General features: G+C 43.1%; 1 protein-coding gene across 4 annotated transcripts in view; it reads left to right on the top strand.

Annotated features, from left to right (window-relative positions):
* Nucleotides 1-17662, top strand: part of LOC103468114 (IQ motif and SEC7 domain-containing protein 1-like) — a 138429-nt gene that overhangs the window by 79121 nt on the left and 41646 nt on the right. Inside the window, exon 1 of one of the 4 annotated variants that reach the window (XM_081609407.1) lies at nt 6791-6816. The exons of the other annotated variants lie outside the window; for them this stretch is intronic. Within the exon in view, the coding sequence (XP_081465533.1) occupies nt 6806-6816 (11 nt within the window). The 5' untranslated portion in view covers nt 6791-6805. Of the gene's footprint in view, nt 1-6790; nt 6817-17662 lie in introns of those variants that run through there. 4 annotated transcript variants of the gene reach the window in all.

The raw sequence follows: 17662 nt of genomic DNA, 5'->3' as shown, positions 1-17662 counted from the left end.
GATACGATAAACTCTCAGATTAAACGATACGATAAACTCTCAGATTAAACGATACGATAAACTCTCAGATTAAACGATACGATAAACTCTCAGATTAAACGATACGATAAACTCTCAGATTAAACGATACGATAAACTCTCAGATTAAACGATACGATAAACTCTCAGATTAAACGATACGATAAACTCTCAGATTAAGCGATACGATAAACTCTCAGATTAAACGATACGATAAACTCAGATTAAACGATACGATAAACTCTCAGATTAAACGATACGATAAACTCTCAGATTAAACGATACGATAAACTCTCGTCCTTTTCGCCATGCAGTGAAACTGTCAGCATCATGTTTGACCTCTGACTGACTTTCATTCCCTCAACCAACAGAACCAAAGCTGCGCTCTCACAGCTGCTGACATCCGATCTGTGTGTGTGTGTGTGTGTGTGTGTGTGTGTGTGTGTGTGTGTGTGCGTGTGTGTGTGTGGTAGAGGACGTATAATGCTGTGGGCAGTGGAGCGCATCCTGATATCTTTATTTTATTGATTCTTCAGATGGGATCAGCTGAATAAATTCATCTCCATAGATTGTTCATCTTTCTCAAACTGTGGTCTGCAGGCGCCCCCTAGCGGACCGCATGGTACTGCATATGAGCGACCAGCTGTAACGTGAGCTCAAAGTGCGATGTGTGAAGTTAGCTTAGCAAATGATTGTATTTAAGAATAATAATGGATCAATGAGTCACTGTGAAGAAAAGCAGAAGGCAGCGGTGGAAAGAAACCAGATGTTTCTACGTCTGCAGGAATGTTTCTCATTTCTTACAGTAAACTGTTTGTTTCTGTTAAACGGCGTGTTGCAGCACACAGTTCATTCAATAGGGGCCTTAAGAAACTTCACATTTTGATCCCAGGTTGTATTTGATAAGCTCAGAGGTGAGCAGAGAAACCAACCGCTTTGGTTTTCAGTGTTTAAAAATTACATAACCAAATGGGCAAAAATACAAAGTTCAGTTAAAAAATGACAATAATTCATGTAAGTAGCAAAAAACATAATATCAGGGTTAGGGTGTAAAACTTATGAAACTTTGGTTAAAATGTATTTGTTTGCTGCTCAAAAATCCAGAAACTTTACTCAAGTAAGAGTAGAGATACAAGTAAAAGTAAAAAGTACAGAGTAGTAAAAGTAACTTTGTTCAAAAGCTCCAGTAAATGTGACTAAGTGTAACTAGTTCCAACCGGTTAACTCTGGTTAAGACGCTGTTATTGTTTAAGTTTGTTCTGTTTGTTAAACTGAGCCGGTTCAAACCGGCTGGAGGAACCAGGAGCACCAACAACTGGTACCAATAATCCACAGCTGATTCCTCAAGTTTTATTAGCTTTAAAGTGATCCTGCTGAGGTCATGTGACCAGGTTGCTGCTTCCTGCTGCAGCAGCAGGCTGCGGCGCTGATCTGCAGCCTGTCTGTGGATGACGGAGCTCCTGGTGTCGGTTCGGCTCAGATGTGTGTGAAGGTGAAGCAGCTTCACTGCAGCAGGAGCAGCAGGAGCAGCAGGAACAGCCGTGTGTTTGAGATTAATCAGTTTGTGCTCTGCAGCATTTCATGGGCTTCAAACAGAAGAGCAAAGGAACCAGAAGGGGCTCACGTGTGTGTGTGTGTGTGTGTGTGTGTGTGTGTGTGTGTGTGTGTGTGTGTGTGTGTGTGTGTGTGTGTGTGTGTGTGTGTGTGTGTTAAAGAGAATAATTGTCCGGCTCCGACCCTCTGACTGCAGCGTTTCACTGTCTGCTGTGATGCTGCAGCAGGAAAAGCTGTGAAATATTCAAACTCTGGGTTCAGTTCAGACCTTCTGCCAATAATCCTGATTATTGCAGCATCTCGCTGCAGCGTCCTGACGGCTAGCTGCAGCATCTCGTTGCAGCATCCTGACGGCTCGCTGCAGCATCCTGACAGCTAGCTGCAGCATCTCGCTGCAGCATCCTGACGGCTAGCTGCAGCATCTCGTTGCAGCATCCTGACGGCTAGCTGCAGCATCTCGTTGCAGCATCCTGACAGCTAGCTGCAGCATCTCGCTGCAGCGTCCTGACAGCTCGCTGCAGCATCCTGACAGCTAGCTGCAGCATCTCGCTGCAGCATCCTGACGGCTAGCTGCAGCATCTCGTTGCAGCATCCTGACGGCTAGCTGCAGCATCTCGTTGCAGCATCCTGACGGCTCGCTGCAGCATCTCGCTGCAGCATCTTGTTGCAACATCCTGACGACTCGCTGCAGCATCTCGCTGCAGCATCTTGTTGCAGCATCCTGACAGCTAGCTGCAGCATCTCGCTGCAGCATCCTGACGGCTAGCTGCAGCATCTCGTTGCAGCATCCTGACGGCTAGCTGCAGCATCTCGTTGCAGCATCCTGACGGCTCGCTGCAGCATCTCGCTGCAGCATCTTGTTGCAGCATCCTGACGACTCGCTGCAGCATCTCGCTGCAGCCCTGATGTCTGCTTTACTCAACATGTTCGCCTGCGGCGCCTGAGCAGAACCGACGTGGTTCTGCTGCCCAAATGTTTGCTCTCCTCCTCGCTGTGTTTGAACCGAGCAGCTGGTTCTGTTTGCTGCTTTCAGAGTTATAAAAATCTAACAGTTCAGGAAAAATCAACGTGCGGAAAATGAAGCAGGTTCTGGCAGCGTTCTGCTGCACGGCGGAGGTAAACCGTCGGGTACCGGGACGCTGCCTGACCCAGTTTTCAGGTTGGTGGAACCGTCCAGAAGCTCCACCAGGATCCGTTGGACGAACCTTCAAACGGCAGACAGGAAGCAGCTCAGAGAGATAAAGTGGGTCACAATCAGTGGCTGCTGCTGCCTGGAAATAACGATCGTAATCACAAACTCACTTCCAGTTTCATGTCAGGTTGGGAGGTGAGCTGCTGCCCAGAGACCCGCTTCGGTTTGGCTTCCTGCGTTAATCCCTGGAGATTATCTGAATAACAGAGGATCTAATCTGAGCTGTGACTCCAGATTTCAGACGGTGTCTGTCAGATTTACTCATCGTCTTGTTTGATTCTTGTTGTTCTTATAATAAAACCAAACTCTGGTGGCCCAAACCTCGGTCTGGGTTCGGCTGAAGTGAACTCCGGTTCGGTTTGAGTGCATGTGTGAACGGCAAGCGGACCGGAGAGCGCCCCCACAGGCCAGGAGGGGAACAGGCTCGGTTGGTTTGCAGAGAGAAAGAGAACCGCAGCAGCTGGAGGTGCAGCAGATGCTGAAGTTCTGGACCCAGTAGAACCAAGTTTACCGAACTATCAGGAGGGAATCGGCTTTAGTTTCCCTCTGAGATAAATAAAGCTTTTTTGAACTGAATTGAGAAAGTGGAGAATTTTAAAGTTCTGTTTGTGTTGGACCGGATATCTGGAGGTTTTAGAAACAAAACATGGAGGCTCCCTTTGCACATGCTCAGTGTCGCTTCTCAGCTTTCTTTCATTCATTCTCATATTTTCTCTGCCTCGCTCTGCTCCAGACTTCAGCTTTTAAAGGGTTGTTGGTGTGAAAGAAGGACCAGGTTCTGCTTTAGCCGTGCTCAGGAACTTCTTCTGTATTTTACTGTGGTTGATGGTGGTGCTGTCGCCACCTGCTGGTCCAGTTTAGAGATGTCCAGATCTATGATTACATCAGAAAAGAGTAAACGCAGGAATAAGTTTCTTTCTGTGGAGGAGATCTGCAAGGGAGGAGGAGCCAGATTTACCGGATCACAGCCCACAGCATCACTACTTTCAACAGCAAGAGTGAATAAAGCAAGAAATTGAGTCTCAGTGTCATTTTTTAACAAGCCAAAAATAAAACCTGAGTTATTTTAAGCTGTTTTAACCAGTCGGGGCCCTTCGGACTTGAACTAAGCTACATTCATAGAGAAGATTTTGACCCGTGAGTCAAAGTGGTTTTTCAGTGAATTGTTGCTTCATTCTGAAGAAACGATGCAGCAGCAGTTTTCCGCCCTGCGGACCAAAGATAGGAGCGTCTGACGAAGTGTCAGCTTTACAGCCTGAAAAGCAGCCGACACCCCAGAAATAGAGCCGAGAACGACGGCGCGCGATGCAACGTGAGTTCAGGTGTCGAGGAGCCGCGTTCCTTCACATTCCCATCGGAGCGAGGCGACATTCCGAACACAGAGTCACGGTTTTGTTCCTAAAATGATTTAAACTCAGAGAAACTTTTAGTTCAGCAGGAACGGTTTAAAACTGCAAAACAGCCGGAATACTGACTTCCTTTACATCGAGGCTGAAATCCCAGCTCCGTTTGGATCAATAACTGGAATATTGATCAATATATCTGATCTATAGTTGCTTGATTATAGCATTTGTAGCGATTACTTATTTCATAACTGTATGACGTTTTTATGGTAAAAAGCATTTTGAGCTGCTTTATCGCTGAAATGTGCTACACAAATAAACCCGTAAATCAACCTCGTGTACGCGCTGCTCAACGTACTGATGGAGAAACAGCTTGCCGTTACAGCAAAGCCGTTTATCCGTTGTGGTTATGCTAACTAGCATTAGCATTCATGGCAGGCTCTGATGTGGGGAAGCAGCTTTAGCGTAGCAGCTAGTGATCGGCAGCGCTAAGTCCCTCCCCCTGGCTCCGATTGGTTGTTTCCGACAGGAAGTGTTGATTTTCTGCAGACGGCGGTAGAACCAAACGGAGTTTGATTGTTTTCACAGATTATCTGTCTCAACATGGTGATAAGAAATATGTAAAATAAAAAACACGACAATCTGATCAACGGTTTCAAAGCAAACATGGCCGACAGGAAGTAGCTGTTCCTGTTAGTGTGGAGCGCACGTCCAGCAGCCGGTCGCTGATGTTCCGTCAGGAACAGAATCACATTTTCAGCTTCATCTTTTTCCTGACCTCTGACCTCCAGACACACATTCTCCTGTGTTTTCTTCCTGCAGTCTCTCTGTCCTCTTCATCATCACCATCATCATCATCATCATCATCTCATTTTAAAGCTTTGGCCTCCATCTTTATCCTGTTTATCTTCATCGTGTTTCCTCCTCGTCCTCGTTCCGCCCCTCAGAGTGGCAGCTCAGCTCAGCCGTGTTGCTTCCTGCAGCCGCAGCAGCAGCGTGTGCAGCCGGCGGCCCGCCGCGCCGCGCCGCGCCGCGCCGCGCCGCCGTGATCGCTTGGCCGGCTCTGCTGCTGCTGCTGCTGGTTCTCAGGTCGCTGTTGTTTTTTTTGGCTCTGGCGCAGCTTTGCGACAGAAGACAGGGGGAGTGATTATTTTTAGCACCGGCAGGAATCTGCCGACAAAGCAGCCGGTCTGATGCAAACGAAGCTGAGAGAAAGTCATGTGCAGAAACGACTCGTTAGCACGCCGTCCTGCCTTCATTGTGTCTTTGTCTTTTGCAAGATAGACAAATATTAAAAATATGTGGACAGATGGAAACTGGAAACCAGGTGGTTTAGTTTCCTCTATTACAGTGAAACATGATCACCACTGAGCCTTTATTGTTATTGTGACAGAAACCAAGTGGATGAAGGTTCTGTCTGAAGCACTCCACACCAAGCCAGTGCAAAATCAGCTGCAAATGATAAATGTGATTCCAGATCAATGGCAGCAGTGGAGGCGGTGATCAGCAGGACACCAGTCCAGTTCAGTCCAACTCCAGTCCGGTCCGGTTGGGCTGCTGTGAATGCAGAACCAAACTCTGATGTGGACCAAAAAAAACAAACTGGCCTTCCGACCAGACTGAGGTCTGGGTTCAGCTGAAGTGAACTCTGGTGCGGTTCGAAAGCAGGAAAAGGACTACAGGGCAGGGCATTCTGGGTAAATACAGCCAAAACAAATGTGTTAGCTTAGCGCTAGCGGTGGAAATGAGTCGTGACCTTTAGCTAAAGACATTAGAGAAATCCTCCAAATGATCAGATCTGACATCTGGTGAAGCAGGAAGTTGCTCTCAGAGGTTTTTGTGTCGTTTCTTTCAGTGGTTCAAACAGTTTTCATGTTTTTTTCAAAGCCTAAAACAGTCAGAGAATCTGGAGACGCATGAACAGGTTGAAGTTTATAATCTGTGAAGCTGCGTGGACGTCGACTCCCACAGAACGTGACTTAAACTGTTGTTTATTCCACATGTGGCTTATCGTTTAGCTAATGTCAGTTAGCTGCACAGACCTGGAGCCGAAACCTGGTTTCATCCCCACATCGACTTTAATATTCATGCAGCAAACACTCACCTTTACAGAGTCTGGTTGGCATCCACAGGAAGTGCTGCGGTTGCCATGGACACACTGATTGGAGCTGCAGCGCGATGGCAGCTGAACGCTGTTACCGTGACGTTTTGTTGAGGTCCTGCCCTCTCTGCTCCCAGCTTTCTGTTTGCTCCAGTCTCATATATCATTTTAATCATCTCCCTGTAACGATACTTTCTGATCCAGAAAGTATCAGCGATACTTTCTGATCCAACTTTGAGTAGGCCACTCCTGAACATCACCTTACCGCCATGTCGGACTAGCGCTGCCAGATGTAACCGGACTCAGCGTGTGAAGTGGAGCTGACAGCAGGTCTTTAAGCTCAATTCCAATATTTAGCTGAAATCCTATTTTTAATGTGTGTGTGTGTGTGTGTGTGTGCGTGTGTGCGTGTGTGTGTGCGTGCGTGCGCGTGCTCGTTCATGCTACTAATTAAAAACGACAGCAGTCAATGTGAACGGTCTGCGATCTCCCAGAAAACGCAGAAGAAGAACGCGCTGCTCATGGCGTAACCAGGATGTTGCCGTTGAGTCGGATTTAAAGCTTTAAAGGTTTTAAAGGAGCAACAGAACCGTCATTATGACAGGAAGGTAAGAAGAAAGCACCGTTTTGCTTCCATCCTGATTTACTGGCATGTCTGACATAAACCATAAAATTCAACAAGACCTTTTTAACTGCAGAAGCTTTGACAGCTTTTTGAAAAATATCTGGTTTTGTGGAGTGTTGGGCGAAGCTTGTCGTACTTCCTCTTTGTCTCGTTACAACAGAATATTTTCGTTTCATCAAGATGTTTGAGGCAAATATTCAGCGGGGCTCGATGAATGAATAATTCATCATTTTGGTAGCTCTGCTCTGTTTTCTCCATTCAGATTCACTCTCATAGTATCTGATAGATTTATTTCTTAGATATTCTGAGATTTGTTTAGATGTTTTGCTTTTTGTAATCGTTTAGTCATGAAAACATGCTTTAATTCAAGACACAAATGTAAAACCTAATAATAAATCATTTTAATGCCACCCTAATGAAAGGTTCACCGCCTACTTCCTGTTGAGAATCAGGTTCTAGTCGTTTCTGGACTCCTGGCTTAAGTTCAGGTCTAATCAGAGAATCTTATTTATTTAATCTGAAACTTTTACGTGTTAGAAAAAAGTGAAATCAGGCTGTAAGGTTATAAATGCCTTACAAATCAAACACATCCCTCTTTAAAGGATTTAGATGTTTTTATTAATCATCGTTTTTTATCAGAATTGAAAGAAAATCAAACTTTTCTTCCATATTTTTGTGGTTTTGACTAAAATGTAAAACATTCAGGAAGTTAAATGTGGTAGAAACAACAAATATTGGTGTTTAGTTCATGTTTCCACTTTATTGTGCTTCACTAAATATCAGTGATTCTTGAGAATAGGGACAAACAAGCACAAAATCTGAATAAAATATACACAAAATATAATTTTTTCAAATATCTGACTAAACCAACCTGGTCATGTGACCACAACAATGTATATTTTTCTGGTATTTGCTGAATATTTATTATTTTAAACATTGTAGTCGGTGGATGATGCCTGTAAAATCCCTTGTCCAGGAGCAGAACTCAATACATTATAATAGTTTGAAACAATTAAAGAAATACTAAAATTATGACAATTAAGTATAAGTAGTCATATAAATTATTATAAAGGTACCAATAAATTGAATTAAAAATCATTTTTATATATTTTCCAACTCCATTGAAATTTGTCCCTAGTTTTTGTCAACACCGTCAAATATAAAAAGAATGTAAAAAAAAATCAGGCATTATTGGGGGCACCAGAACTTCTGAGGACCCCATGACCACTTCCTGTTTCTTCCTTTGCTAACAGGGCTAGTTAGCTCCGGTTAGCTTATGTTATTCTTTAGTTTTTTCTTCTGTTTTATTCCTAAGTTGTTTGTCACAACCATGATGTGTCAACACCATAACTGACAATTTACAAAACTTTGATGACATTTTGTGAAATAAAAGCTTAATTTAGGTAAAATATAAAGATTTAATGGACCTGATGAGCTACAATATGGCCTCCTTCAGAATAACGTCATATAAATTGAGGTAGTTTGTCAACTCCGTCGGAGTTTTTCTGACTCTTTCGGTGAAATTGTTGACAAATCTCTTTTAAATGTGCAATTAATTAATTTTAATGCATTTTACACAAATTGCATTTAACCCATTTTGTCCCTATTCTCAAGAATCACTCTGAAAATGCAGAATATTTTTGAAAACTTCCCAGAATGTCTTCAGCAGTTTTCCTGAAAGCGTAGCTTTGTTTCTGTCGTTCAGATTAATGGCGTTTGCTGTAATCTGGTGATGATGTGGATTATTTATGCTGGATTAATGGAGGTAAATGAGATCAGTGCCATGTTGGAGGGGAAGGATTAAACCTCTGGACTCAAACAGAACCCAGGAAATCATCCCGGGTCTCGTTAGAGGCTCCAGACTTCGTCTGGGCAGATTGTGTGATTGTTTCTGTGCAGCCTTGGAAAAAGGAAAAAGGAAAAAGGAAAGCCTCTCTGCTGCTGAATTATTTTTAGCCTCACTAGCAGCGTGGCTCGAGGGATGGCAGTGCCAGTCCGACTGAAACCAGCAGTAATTATTGGATGGATTTTCTCTTCAAGGAGGCTGCGATAAACAATTCATTCGCTAGAAATCTATTATTTATCGATTTTTAATGTCAGGAAAAGGCAGCAGATGAAAGGAAAGTCAGTCAGAATGTATGGATGTTGGCTGTTTTGGCCAGAAATGATCAAATATTGACGGTTAAGTTCGTCATCCTCCTCCTGTCTTCAAACTGAAACGTCTCAGATCAAATTCTTCATGTTCAGTTTCTCCCATCACAGCTGCATCTGCAGAAATATACAATTCAGGAAGTGAAACTCATGATGCTGAGCGAAATGGATTCAAAATAAAATCTGATTTCTGATTTTAATGAGTATGTTCAGATTATTTCAACCATTGTTTCTTTTTTTTACTTTACATTATGTAATTAACCGGTAGTTCGACGCCTGGCCTACAGGGGGCACTATTTAGTTAAGACTGGAAGAACGTGTTTTAATTTTCTGAGACGTTAACAGCAGATTAATGTCGCCTCGTTCTGCCCGTTTCTTTACGCTGCATTAAATGGATAAAATGTAGATTTTTGTTTGTTATTTGCCTGTTTTGTATCCGACTTTTTCGCGGCAGTCTGAACCGATTCTGATTTTTTTTCTCACTTTTTGTTCTTTAAAATTGAATTACAAATGATAGAAAATAATTCAAAAGCTTTTATTTAATTTATCCTTGTTGAATTCAAAGTCTAAATAAATACAAGCTGTTAAAAACCCAAAGGAGTGTATTTGTGAAAAATGATCAGGATTTTATGAAATGAGTCGATAAAATAAATGAATTCCCTGTAAATATTCTTTATTTTTGCATAATTTCAAAGCTTTTTATTGGAATTCTGTTGTGTGAATGAATAATTCTTGCTCAGTAAAAACCTGAGCATCAGGTGAGGTTCAGGTTTATGCAGGAACTCCTCAGGTTTGTGTTTCATTATTCATGTTTTCTTTCTGCATGTTGCGATGAAGCCAGAATCTCATTTATTCCTAAAACATCCCGTTAAACGAAGCCTCTTCAACGACGCTGCACGTTTGCAGTGAATCTTAAGGAAGTTGATCTCGTTTCATTGTTCCTGAATTTGGTTTGGAGGGAATTAAATTTAAAACTGTTTTTTTTGTGTGCGTATCTTCGGGATTCAGGCGTCACTGAAAAGCATCTGTGTGATTTCTGTTTCTGTAAAGTTGGTTTCTGATGAATCAGACAATAAAAACCAACTGTTTGCAGGAGGAGTTATTTACTTACTGCAACGTTAACGCTGCAGATCTGGAGGGATTTAACTGAGCTACCAGCCTAAACTGTTTATTTGTCTGCAGGGCAGCTCTGTTTTTCTAAATGATAAAATATTCATGCTTTGTTTGCAGAAAGTTGAACTGCAGAGATTTTTTGTTAATTTAAAATAAACTGTGTTTCGGGAAAGTTTGTTCTTTAGCAGCAGTTTGCGAAACTTTTCACAGTAAATCTTAAAACTGCTGATTGGAACATGATTGGGTTTGGATCTGCTTTAAATATGAACTTAAATGCTTATAGTTCTAACAGCTGGTTAGTTTTAAACATGAATCATAACTTTGCATCTCACCTCCAGGCAGCTGTGCGTCTGTTCACAGTCAGCAGATCATCTCCAGCGCAGCAACGTGAAGCTAACCGTCAGACGGATGACTGATGTTTTCCTGCTGTTAAAACTTTAAGGATGATGCTTTTCAATTCGTCCTGCGTCAGCCGGCACCCTGCTGAGCTGCATGCTGTAATCCACAACATTAAAGCCTGATAAACTACGAGCGAGCATTTAGAGGACGTTCAGTCATTTTTTTAAAACATTGAACCTTCAGCCTGGAGCTGCTGGGTCCAGTTGGGCCTTCATGGCTGTTAGTCACACTGCACCGAACGGAGGAAGATAATCTAATGCTGGAGGTTTTATTACTCAGAATCAAAATCAAATCTATGGAAAACCATGTGGTGTAGGAACAAATATTGACACATTACGTCTTTAAATCTTTTTTTTCTGACAGTTAAGACACGACTCAATGCTAACAAGGCTAACGGTGTTTTAACTTCTCTCTTCAGTCCTTGCTTGACATGCCTGTAATTTTTAGATTTTCTCTTTCGACAGCCTTGTGTTTTAATGTGTAATTATTGAGTAAAGTTCAGATGCTACATGATTTCTCGTTTTCCGGCCGTTGTCCTCACCGATGGTTACAGCCTACTAGCGGCTAACGGTAACAGCGCTAATGTCTTTTGTCACGGTATTATTCAGTCTTTTCTCTGACACTCAGTTTTTGTTTCAGTTTGCAAACAACTTATAAGTCATTCTGGAAAATATTTACAAGTTTATGTGAGCGTAATTTTGTGCCTCATTTAGGTCCTGTGATTACTGCTTGCTAAGCCTCTTGCTAATGCTAACAGTATTCATCGTCTTCGTCGCTCCGTTCAGACTGATTACGATTTTCTCATTTCATATCACATTTAATATTTCTTCACTAATAGTCTGACTGCCTAACTGACACAACATTCACGTTCAGGCATTAGCAATCATTGCTAATGCTAAATAGCAATGTTCAGTTTTTCCATGTTACTTAATTTCTGCTTTTTTTGTCATTATATAATAAGTTTTTATCACTTTTTAATTATTTTCAGGCTGATCTATATTCATGTCATCTTCAGGTTTCTGTTCTAAATGTTTTTTAATCCCTTTTGTGTTTTCTTGTTTTAAGATGCTTAATGTTTTTACATGGGACTGTCTGATTTATGACTGTCTTATCTGATGATGAATTCATTAAAATGTCATCAATAGGGATGGAAATCTTAGATTACAGAAAGAATAAAAGCTGTAAAAAGCACAGTGTAGCTTTCAGCGCTAAATCATAATTTAGAGGAGAAACGATAGTGAAATAAAAATGCAGAGATAATAGCTGGATAATAAAGACGTGTCAGAAGAATTCATCATCTTCGTTCATACGAGTCATTACAATATTTCCTCATTTCAGCTGCTCCAGTCGTGCAGACAGCTTTGATTTGTAACAGCCAGATTGCTGTACGTTAGCCATCAGCGCTAACTCATGCTAGTCTGCACACGAAGCTTCAGTAAATGTTGAGATTTCCTCAAACACAATGATCCAATTATGAAGTTTTACATAAATATGCAAATACCTTTTGCAGTGTTTGCCTTTTAGCTGCCCACACTTACACACAGATGTATCATGTGTCATCCTGTCACCCTTTTCACCCAGTCACATTGCTGCCCACTCAGGACTAACTGTCTGTTTTCATTAGCACAACCCTGCAGATGGAGATGACAAATCAGCTGCAGCGTCCCAACAGATTCTTGGCTCCGGCTCAAGTCATTGCAGCCATATTCATTTTCATGTTATTCTGCTGCCAGGCATCATTTGACATGACCTGATGGCTTAAAGATGGAGGGATGTGCTGGATAAATGATCAAAACTAAACTGTGTGTGTGTGTGTGTGAGCTGCGGTAGGCTGGAGCAGCTGCTGCTCATGTGGAAACAGGAGGAGGGATGGGAAGCAGAAGGAAGTCGGGATGTGTTCGGCTTGTTTGGAGCCAGAGTCAGTCAGCAGCAATAAAATCAAAACTTCGATGTTGGTGTGGAGTCTCTCTGGACGTCTGAGCCCGAGCTCAGAGGGAGCCGGGGTTAAAAACGGCCAGTTTACCGAGAGGAGCTGAGAGCTAACGGGTGGCATTTGTCATGCAGCAGGAATATTATGGATCCGAGGAGAACTCACCTCATCACTGCCGCTGCAGAGCTGCAGCCGGGTCATTGGGTCAGAGAGCGGGCCTCCAGTGTTCACTGACATGAATCTAATATTAGAACGAATTCTTGTTTTATTACTCTGAATCGACGTCACATCTATAAAAAACAATGTAGGGAGAAACAGGCCAGGGCTTCAGCACAGTGGTCCCCAAACTACGGCCCGCGGGCCGGATCCGGCCCGCCGCCACATTTGGTCCGGCCCCCTGAACAATACCAGAGAGCATTCAGATTTTTTTTCCATCCATCCATCCATCCATTTTCTTTCACCCTTGTCCCTCAGTGGGGTCGGGAGGGTTGCTGGTGCCTCTCCAGCTGGCGTGCCGGGCGAGAGGCGGGGTCTCCCTGGACAGGTCGCCAGTCTGTCGCAGGGCAACACAGAGACACACAGGACACACAACCATGCACACACACACTCACACCTAGGGACAATTTGGAGAGGCCAGTTAATCTGACAGTCATGTTTTTGGGCTGTGGGAGGAAACCAGAGTACCTGGAGAAAACCCACCATGCACAGGGAGAACATGGAGACTCCATGCAGAAAGACCGGGAATCGAACCCATAACCTTCAAATCACGAATTCAAATCAAATCCCACCTCTAGAGAAAATCTAAAACTACATGATCGTTGAACACTGCTGATATTCTTAGAAATTAATTTAGAAGAAAAAATACCCATTATTCTACTTGAAGCTAAATATATATTTTCTTTTGTTGCCTTTCATTTATTTATTTTACATTTTATTTATTTGTAATTACATTGTGTTCTTTTTGTCAGTATTTGAACTGTGTGTAAAAGGAAGTTTTTCGATGGAGCAAAAAGCACCGTTACTTTATTTAAGACATTTTCTTACTGGAAGTTGAGCTGGGATCCAATGCTAACAATGCTAACTTCGCTAACGCTGTTTTTTGCCTTGCTTCCTTATCATACCTAAAAATTTTATATATATTGTTACATATTAAATTGTACTTACTGTAATTATTGAGCAAGGGGTAATGTTTATAAAGTTAGAGCACTAGCTCTTGTCTTCACAGCGTGTCATGCTAGGCGCTAAAGGTAAAAGCGCTAACTTGTGGCGTTATTCAGTTTTCTTTTTGTCCCTCAATTTGTTGTTGTTTTTAATGGATGTGATTAAATTTCTCACCTAACCTTTGAAGGCTTGTTCAGCGTTTCTGATCGTGTTTCTGCATTAATGCGTGTAAAAGAAGCAGCGATGGACCGTCTGTGGGAGAGCTGGACAGGCATGACGTCACAGTGGGAAGCAGGTCGATGCCTCTGGGTTCGGTGCCGTTTGGTGCCGTTCGGTGCCGTTTGGTGCCGTTCGGTGCCGTTTGGTGCCGTTCGGTGCCGTTTGGTGCCGTTCGGTGCCGTTTGGTGCCGTTCGGTGCGGCTCGCACACCAACCAACCCGCCCATGCAGGAAACATTTACAGCTCATGTTAAACGGAGCCTGTTTCACTAACCCACATTCCCCCCAGAGGATGTAGAGCGCCGCGTGGCTGCAGGGCGGATGAGCAGGGAGGTCAGGGAGGTCACTGGTTCCGGTCAGAAACAATATGGCTGGGAAACGAGTCAATCAATATCAGATGACAGCAGAAATCCGTCCATTGATTATTTAATGATTAGTTTGAATCATTTTTTCAGGAAGAAATTACTTCATTACTGGTATCTGCCGCGTTGTTTTAGGCCATTTTCACACTTATAGCTACTTTTTTAGTTCATTTATTTGGATTCCCTTTAGCCGTTACCGTGACAACGGCTACTTTTCCTGCAGTCCACGTCATAAAAAAACATTTATTACAAAAACAGTTAAACACACTTAACATAAGTAACATAGCACACTAATTCATAAATGTGCAATTATTATAACACTTAATGTAATAAAAATAATAAGCAGGGTTCTTATAAACTTTGTTACATTTAAAACAGTTTCATGTTTTCATTTCTCTAAAGATAAATATATTTTATCCATCATCCTGTTGCATGAAGGAGATGAATATGAATATATATGCATCTACCATCTCCTGTCCCTCTGTTCGGTCTACACCTGGTCTGACCGGTCACCTGGTCACCTGGTCTGACCGGTCACCTGGTCATCCAGAGCCTCTGCGCTCCAGCTGATGTCTGGTCCGGTCCGGTCCGGTCCGCCTCCTCCGGGTTGTTTGGTTGCTCAGCGCCGTTTCTGATTATCGACCTGAATGCAGAGTGCAGCTGTAATTACTCAACGGTTAATCACAGATCACTATTAATTACTGGAGACTGACAATCTGACCTTCTGTGTGAGGGACAAACCTCAGGTGTGTGTGTGTGAAACCTGTGTGTGTGTAAACCTGTGTGTGTAAACCTGTGTGTGTGTAAACCTGTGTGTGTGAAACCTGTGTGTGTGTAAACCTGTGTGTGTAAACCTGTGTGTGTGTGAAACCTGTGTGTGTGTGAAACCTGTGTTCATGTGTAACTATCCAACAGGGGACATGCGTGTCATTTTACACTGACCAACAGGGGACTCACCGTTGAAGAGGGGACATTTTGTAGGTCCCCTCTTGGAAATGACCCTGTTTTAGGGTCAGGGGTTGCAGTTAGGACTAAGGTGTGAATTGACTTTTGGTTAGGGTTAGGAAAAGGGTTAGGTATGTGATGGTTAGGGTTAGGAAAAGGGTTAGGGTTAGGCTGTAGAAATGAATGGAAGTCAATGGAATGTCCCCTGTTGGATAGTAGCGTACGACTGTGTGTGTGTGTGAAACCTGTGTGTGTGTAAACCTGTGTGTGTAAACCTGTGTGTGTGTAAACCTGTGTGTAAACCTGTGTGTGTGTAAACCTGTGTGTGTGTAAACCTGTGTGTGTGTGAAACCTGTGTGTGTGTAAACCTGTGTGTGTGTAAACCTGTGTGTGTGTAAACCTGTGTGTCTGAAACCTGTGTGTGTAAACCTGTGTGTGTGTGAAACCTGTGTGTGTGTGTAAACCTGTGTGTGTGTAAACCTGTGTGTGTGTAAACCTGTGTGTAAACCTGTGTGTAAACCTGTGTGTGTAAACCTGTGTGTGTGTAAACCTGTGTGTGTGTAAACCTGTGTGTGTGTGTAAACCTGTGTGTGTGTAAACCTGTGTGTGTGTAAACCTGTGTGTGTGTATGCGTGTGTGTGTAAACCTGTGTGTGTGTAAACCTGTGTGTGTGTAAACCTGTGTGTGTAAACCTGTGTGTGTGTAAACCTGTGTGTGTGTAAACCTGTGTGTGTAAACCTGTGTGTGTGTAAACCTGTGTGTGTGTAAACCTGTGTGTGTGTAAACCTGTGTGTGTGTAAACCTGTGTGTGTGTAAACCTGTGTGTGTGTAAACCTGTGTGTGTGTAAACCCCAGCCGTCTGCTGCGTAGCGGCTGCAGGCTACAGAAGCCCACCAGGGACATTCACATCAGATCAGGGACAGCAGCTGATTAAATCCCCTTTTCAAGCCAAACTGTGGTTACTTGAACTGCCTTCCATCGTCTTTGCTGCTTTCTCGCTTCTTCTCGAGGATCTGAAGCAACTCAGACGAATCGTTTTGTGTGATTTTACAGTAAAGCAGACAAACGAAGAACAGAAACGATTGAGGGTCACAGATACTGATCAGGTTTATTACCAACAGCCAGTCTGTAATCATTAAGCTCATTTTAACTGAAAACCAAAATAAATTATTGAATAAATAGAAATATGAGCTGAAGAACATATTTCTAGTTTCTAATCTTTAATCCTCAGATTGGAGCAAAATGTTTCATTTTCTCTGGTTATTAATGGAGATTCTGCAGAAATGTTGACAGAATATCATCCATCCATCATCCATCCATCCATCCATCCATCCATCCATCCATCCATCATCCATCCATCCATCCATCATCCATCCATCATCCATCCATCCATCCATCCATTCATCATCCATCCATCCATCATCCATCATCCATCCATCCATCATCCATCATCCATCCATCCATTCATTTTCTTGCACCCTGGTCCCTCAGTGGGGTCAGGAGGTGCTGCTGCCTCTCCAGCTAACGTTCTGGGCGAGAGGCGGGGTCACCTGGACAGGTCACCAGTCTGTCCCAGGGCAACACAGAGACACACAACCATGCACACACACACACACACCTAGGGACAATTTGGAGAGGCCAATCAACCTGACAGTCATGTTTTTGGACTGTGGGAGGAAACCGGAGTACCTGGAGAAAACCCACCATGCACAGGGAGAACATGGAGACTCCATGCAGAAAGACCGGGAATCGAACCCAGAACCTTCTTGCTGCAAGGCAACAGCTCTACCAACTGCGCCACGGTGCAGAATATTATAAATGAGTTTATTCCTTTATTATTCTGCACCTTTACTACTTTACTGACTTTATTCTGACTTTTTCTCTTTTCATTTCTGTAAATTCTCATTGAAACTCTGAAAACATCGTTTTGCAGCTTTATTTAAAATGCAGGTTTCCATCACAGAACCACATTAAACCCGTTTTTGTTTCTGCGTCCTGGTCGGATCGGTCAGCGTGGCGGACTGGCAGGCCGGCCGGCCGCGGGGCGGGGCGGAGCCGCTGTGAGTCTGCCGGGCCGGATCAGAACCCGGCCTCATGACGCCTGGTTAACGAGACTTGACCTGTTTTCAGGATCAGAAACCAGGCTTCACTGAACCTGCATCCTCCAGGTTTACGCTATTCTCCCGGGTTCCTGCCGCCTGTCGAGTCGTCCTCATCGATAGTTCAGGTTTTCTGAATGATGCTTTTCAGAGCCTAATCATTTTTGCAGGAGGCTGTTTTGGTTTATGCAGCGGTCAGAAAAGCTGCTGCGTCCGGGACGCACAGAGCAGCGTTAACACAGATCCTTCCTCCTGCTCTGGACATCAAATTAGCCCAGTTTTAATTTGTAGTCTGTTGTTTTCTACTGCACATAAACATGTTGTACATTTTTTAAATTTATACTAGTCAGTTGAACATTCCTTTGATCGGATTACAGTATATTAATAACCTCAAAGTATTTTATGTTATTCTATTTTATTTAAAAACCAGTAACTATATCTCTCTAGACAT

Source organism: Poecilia reticulata, chromosome 7 (assembly GCF_904066995.2).
Source record: "Poecilia reticulata chromosome 7, P_reticulata-male-v2, whole genome shotgun sequence".
Taxonomy (NCBI): Eukaryota; Metazoa; Chordata; class Actinopteri; order Cyprinodontiformes; family Poeciliidae; genus Poecilia; species Poecilia reticulata.
This window is presented reverse-complemented; position numbering and strand designations above follow the sequence as displayed.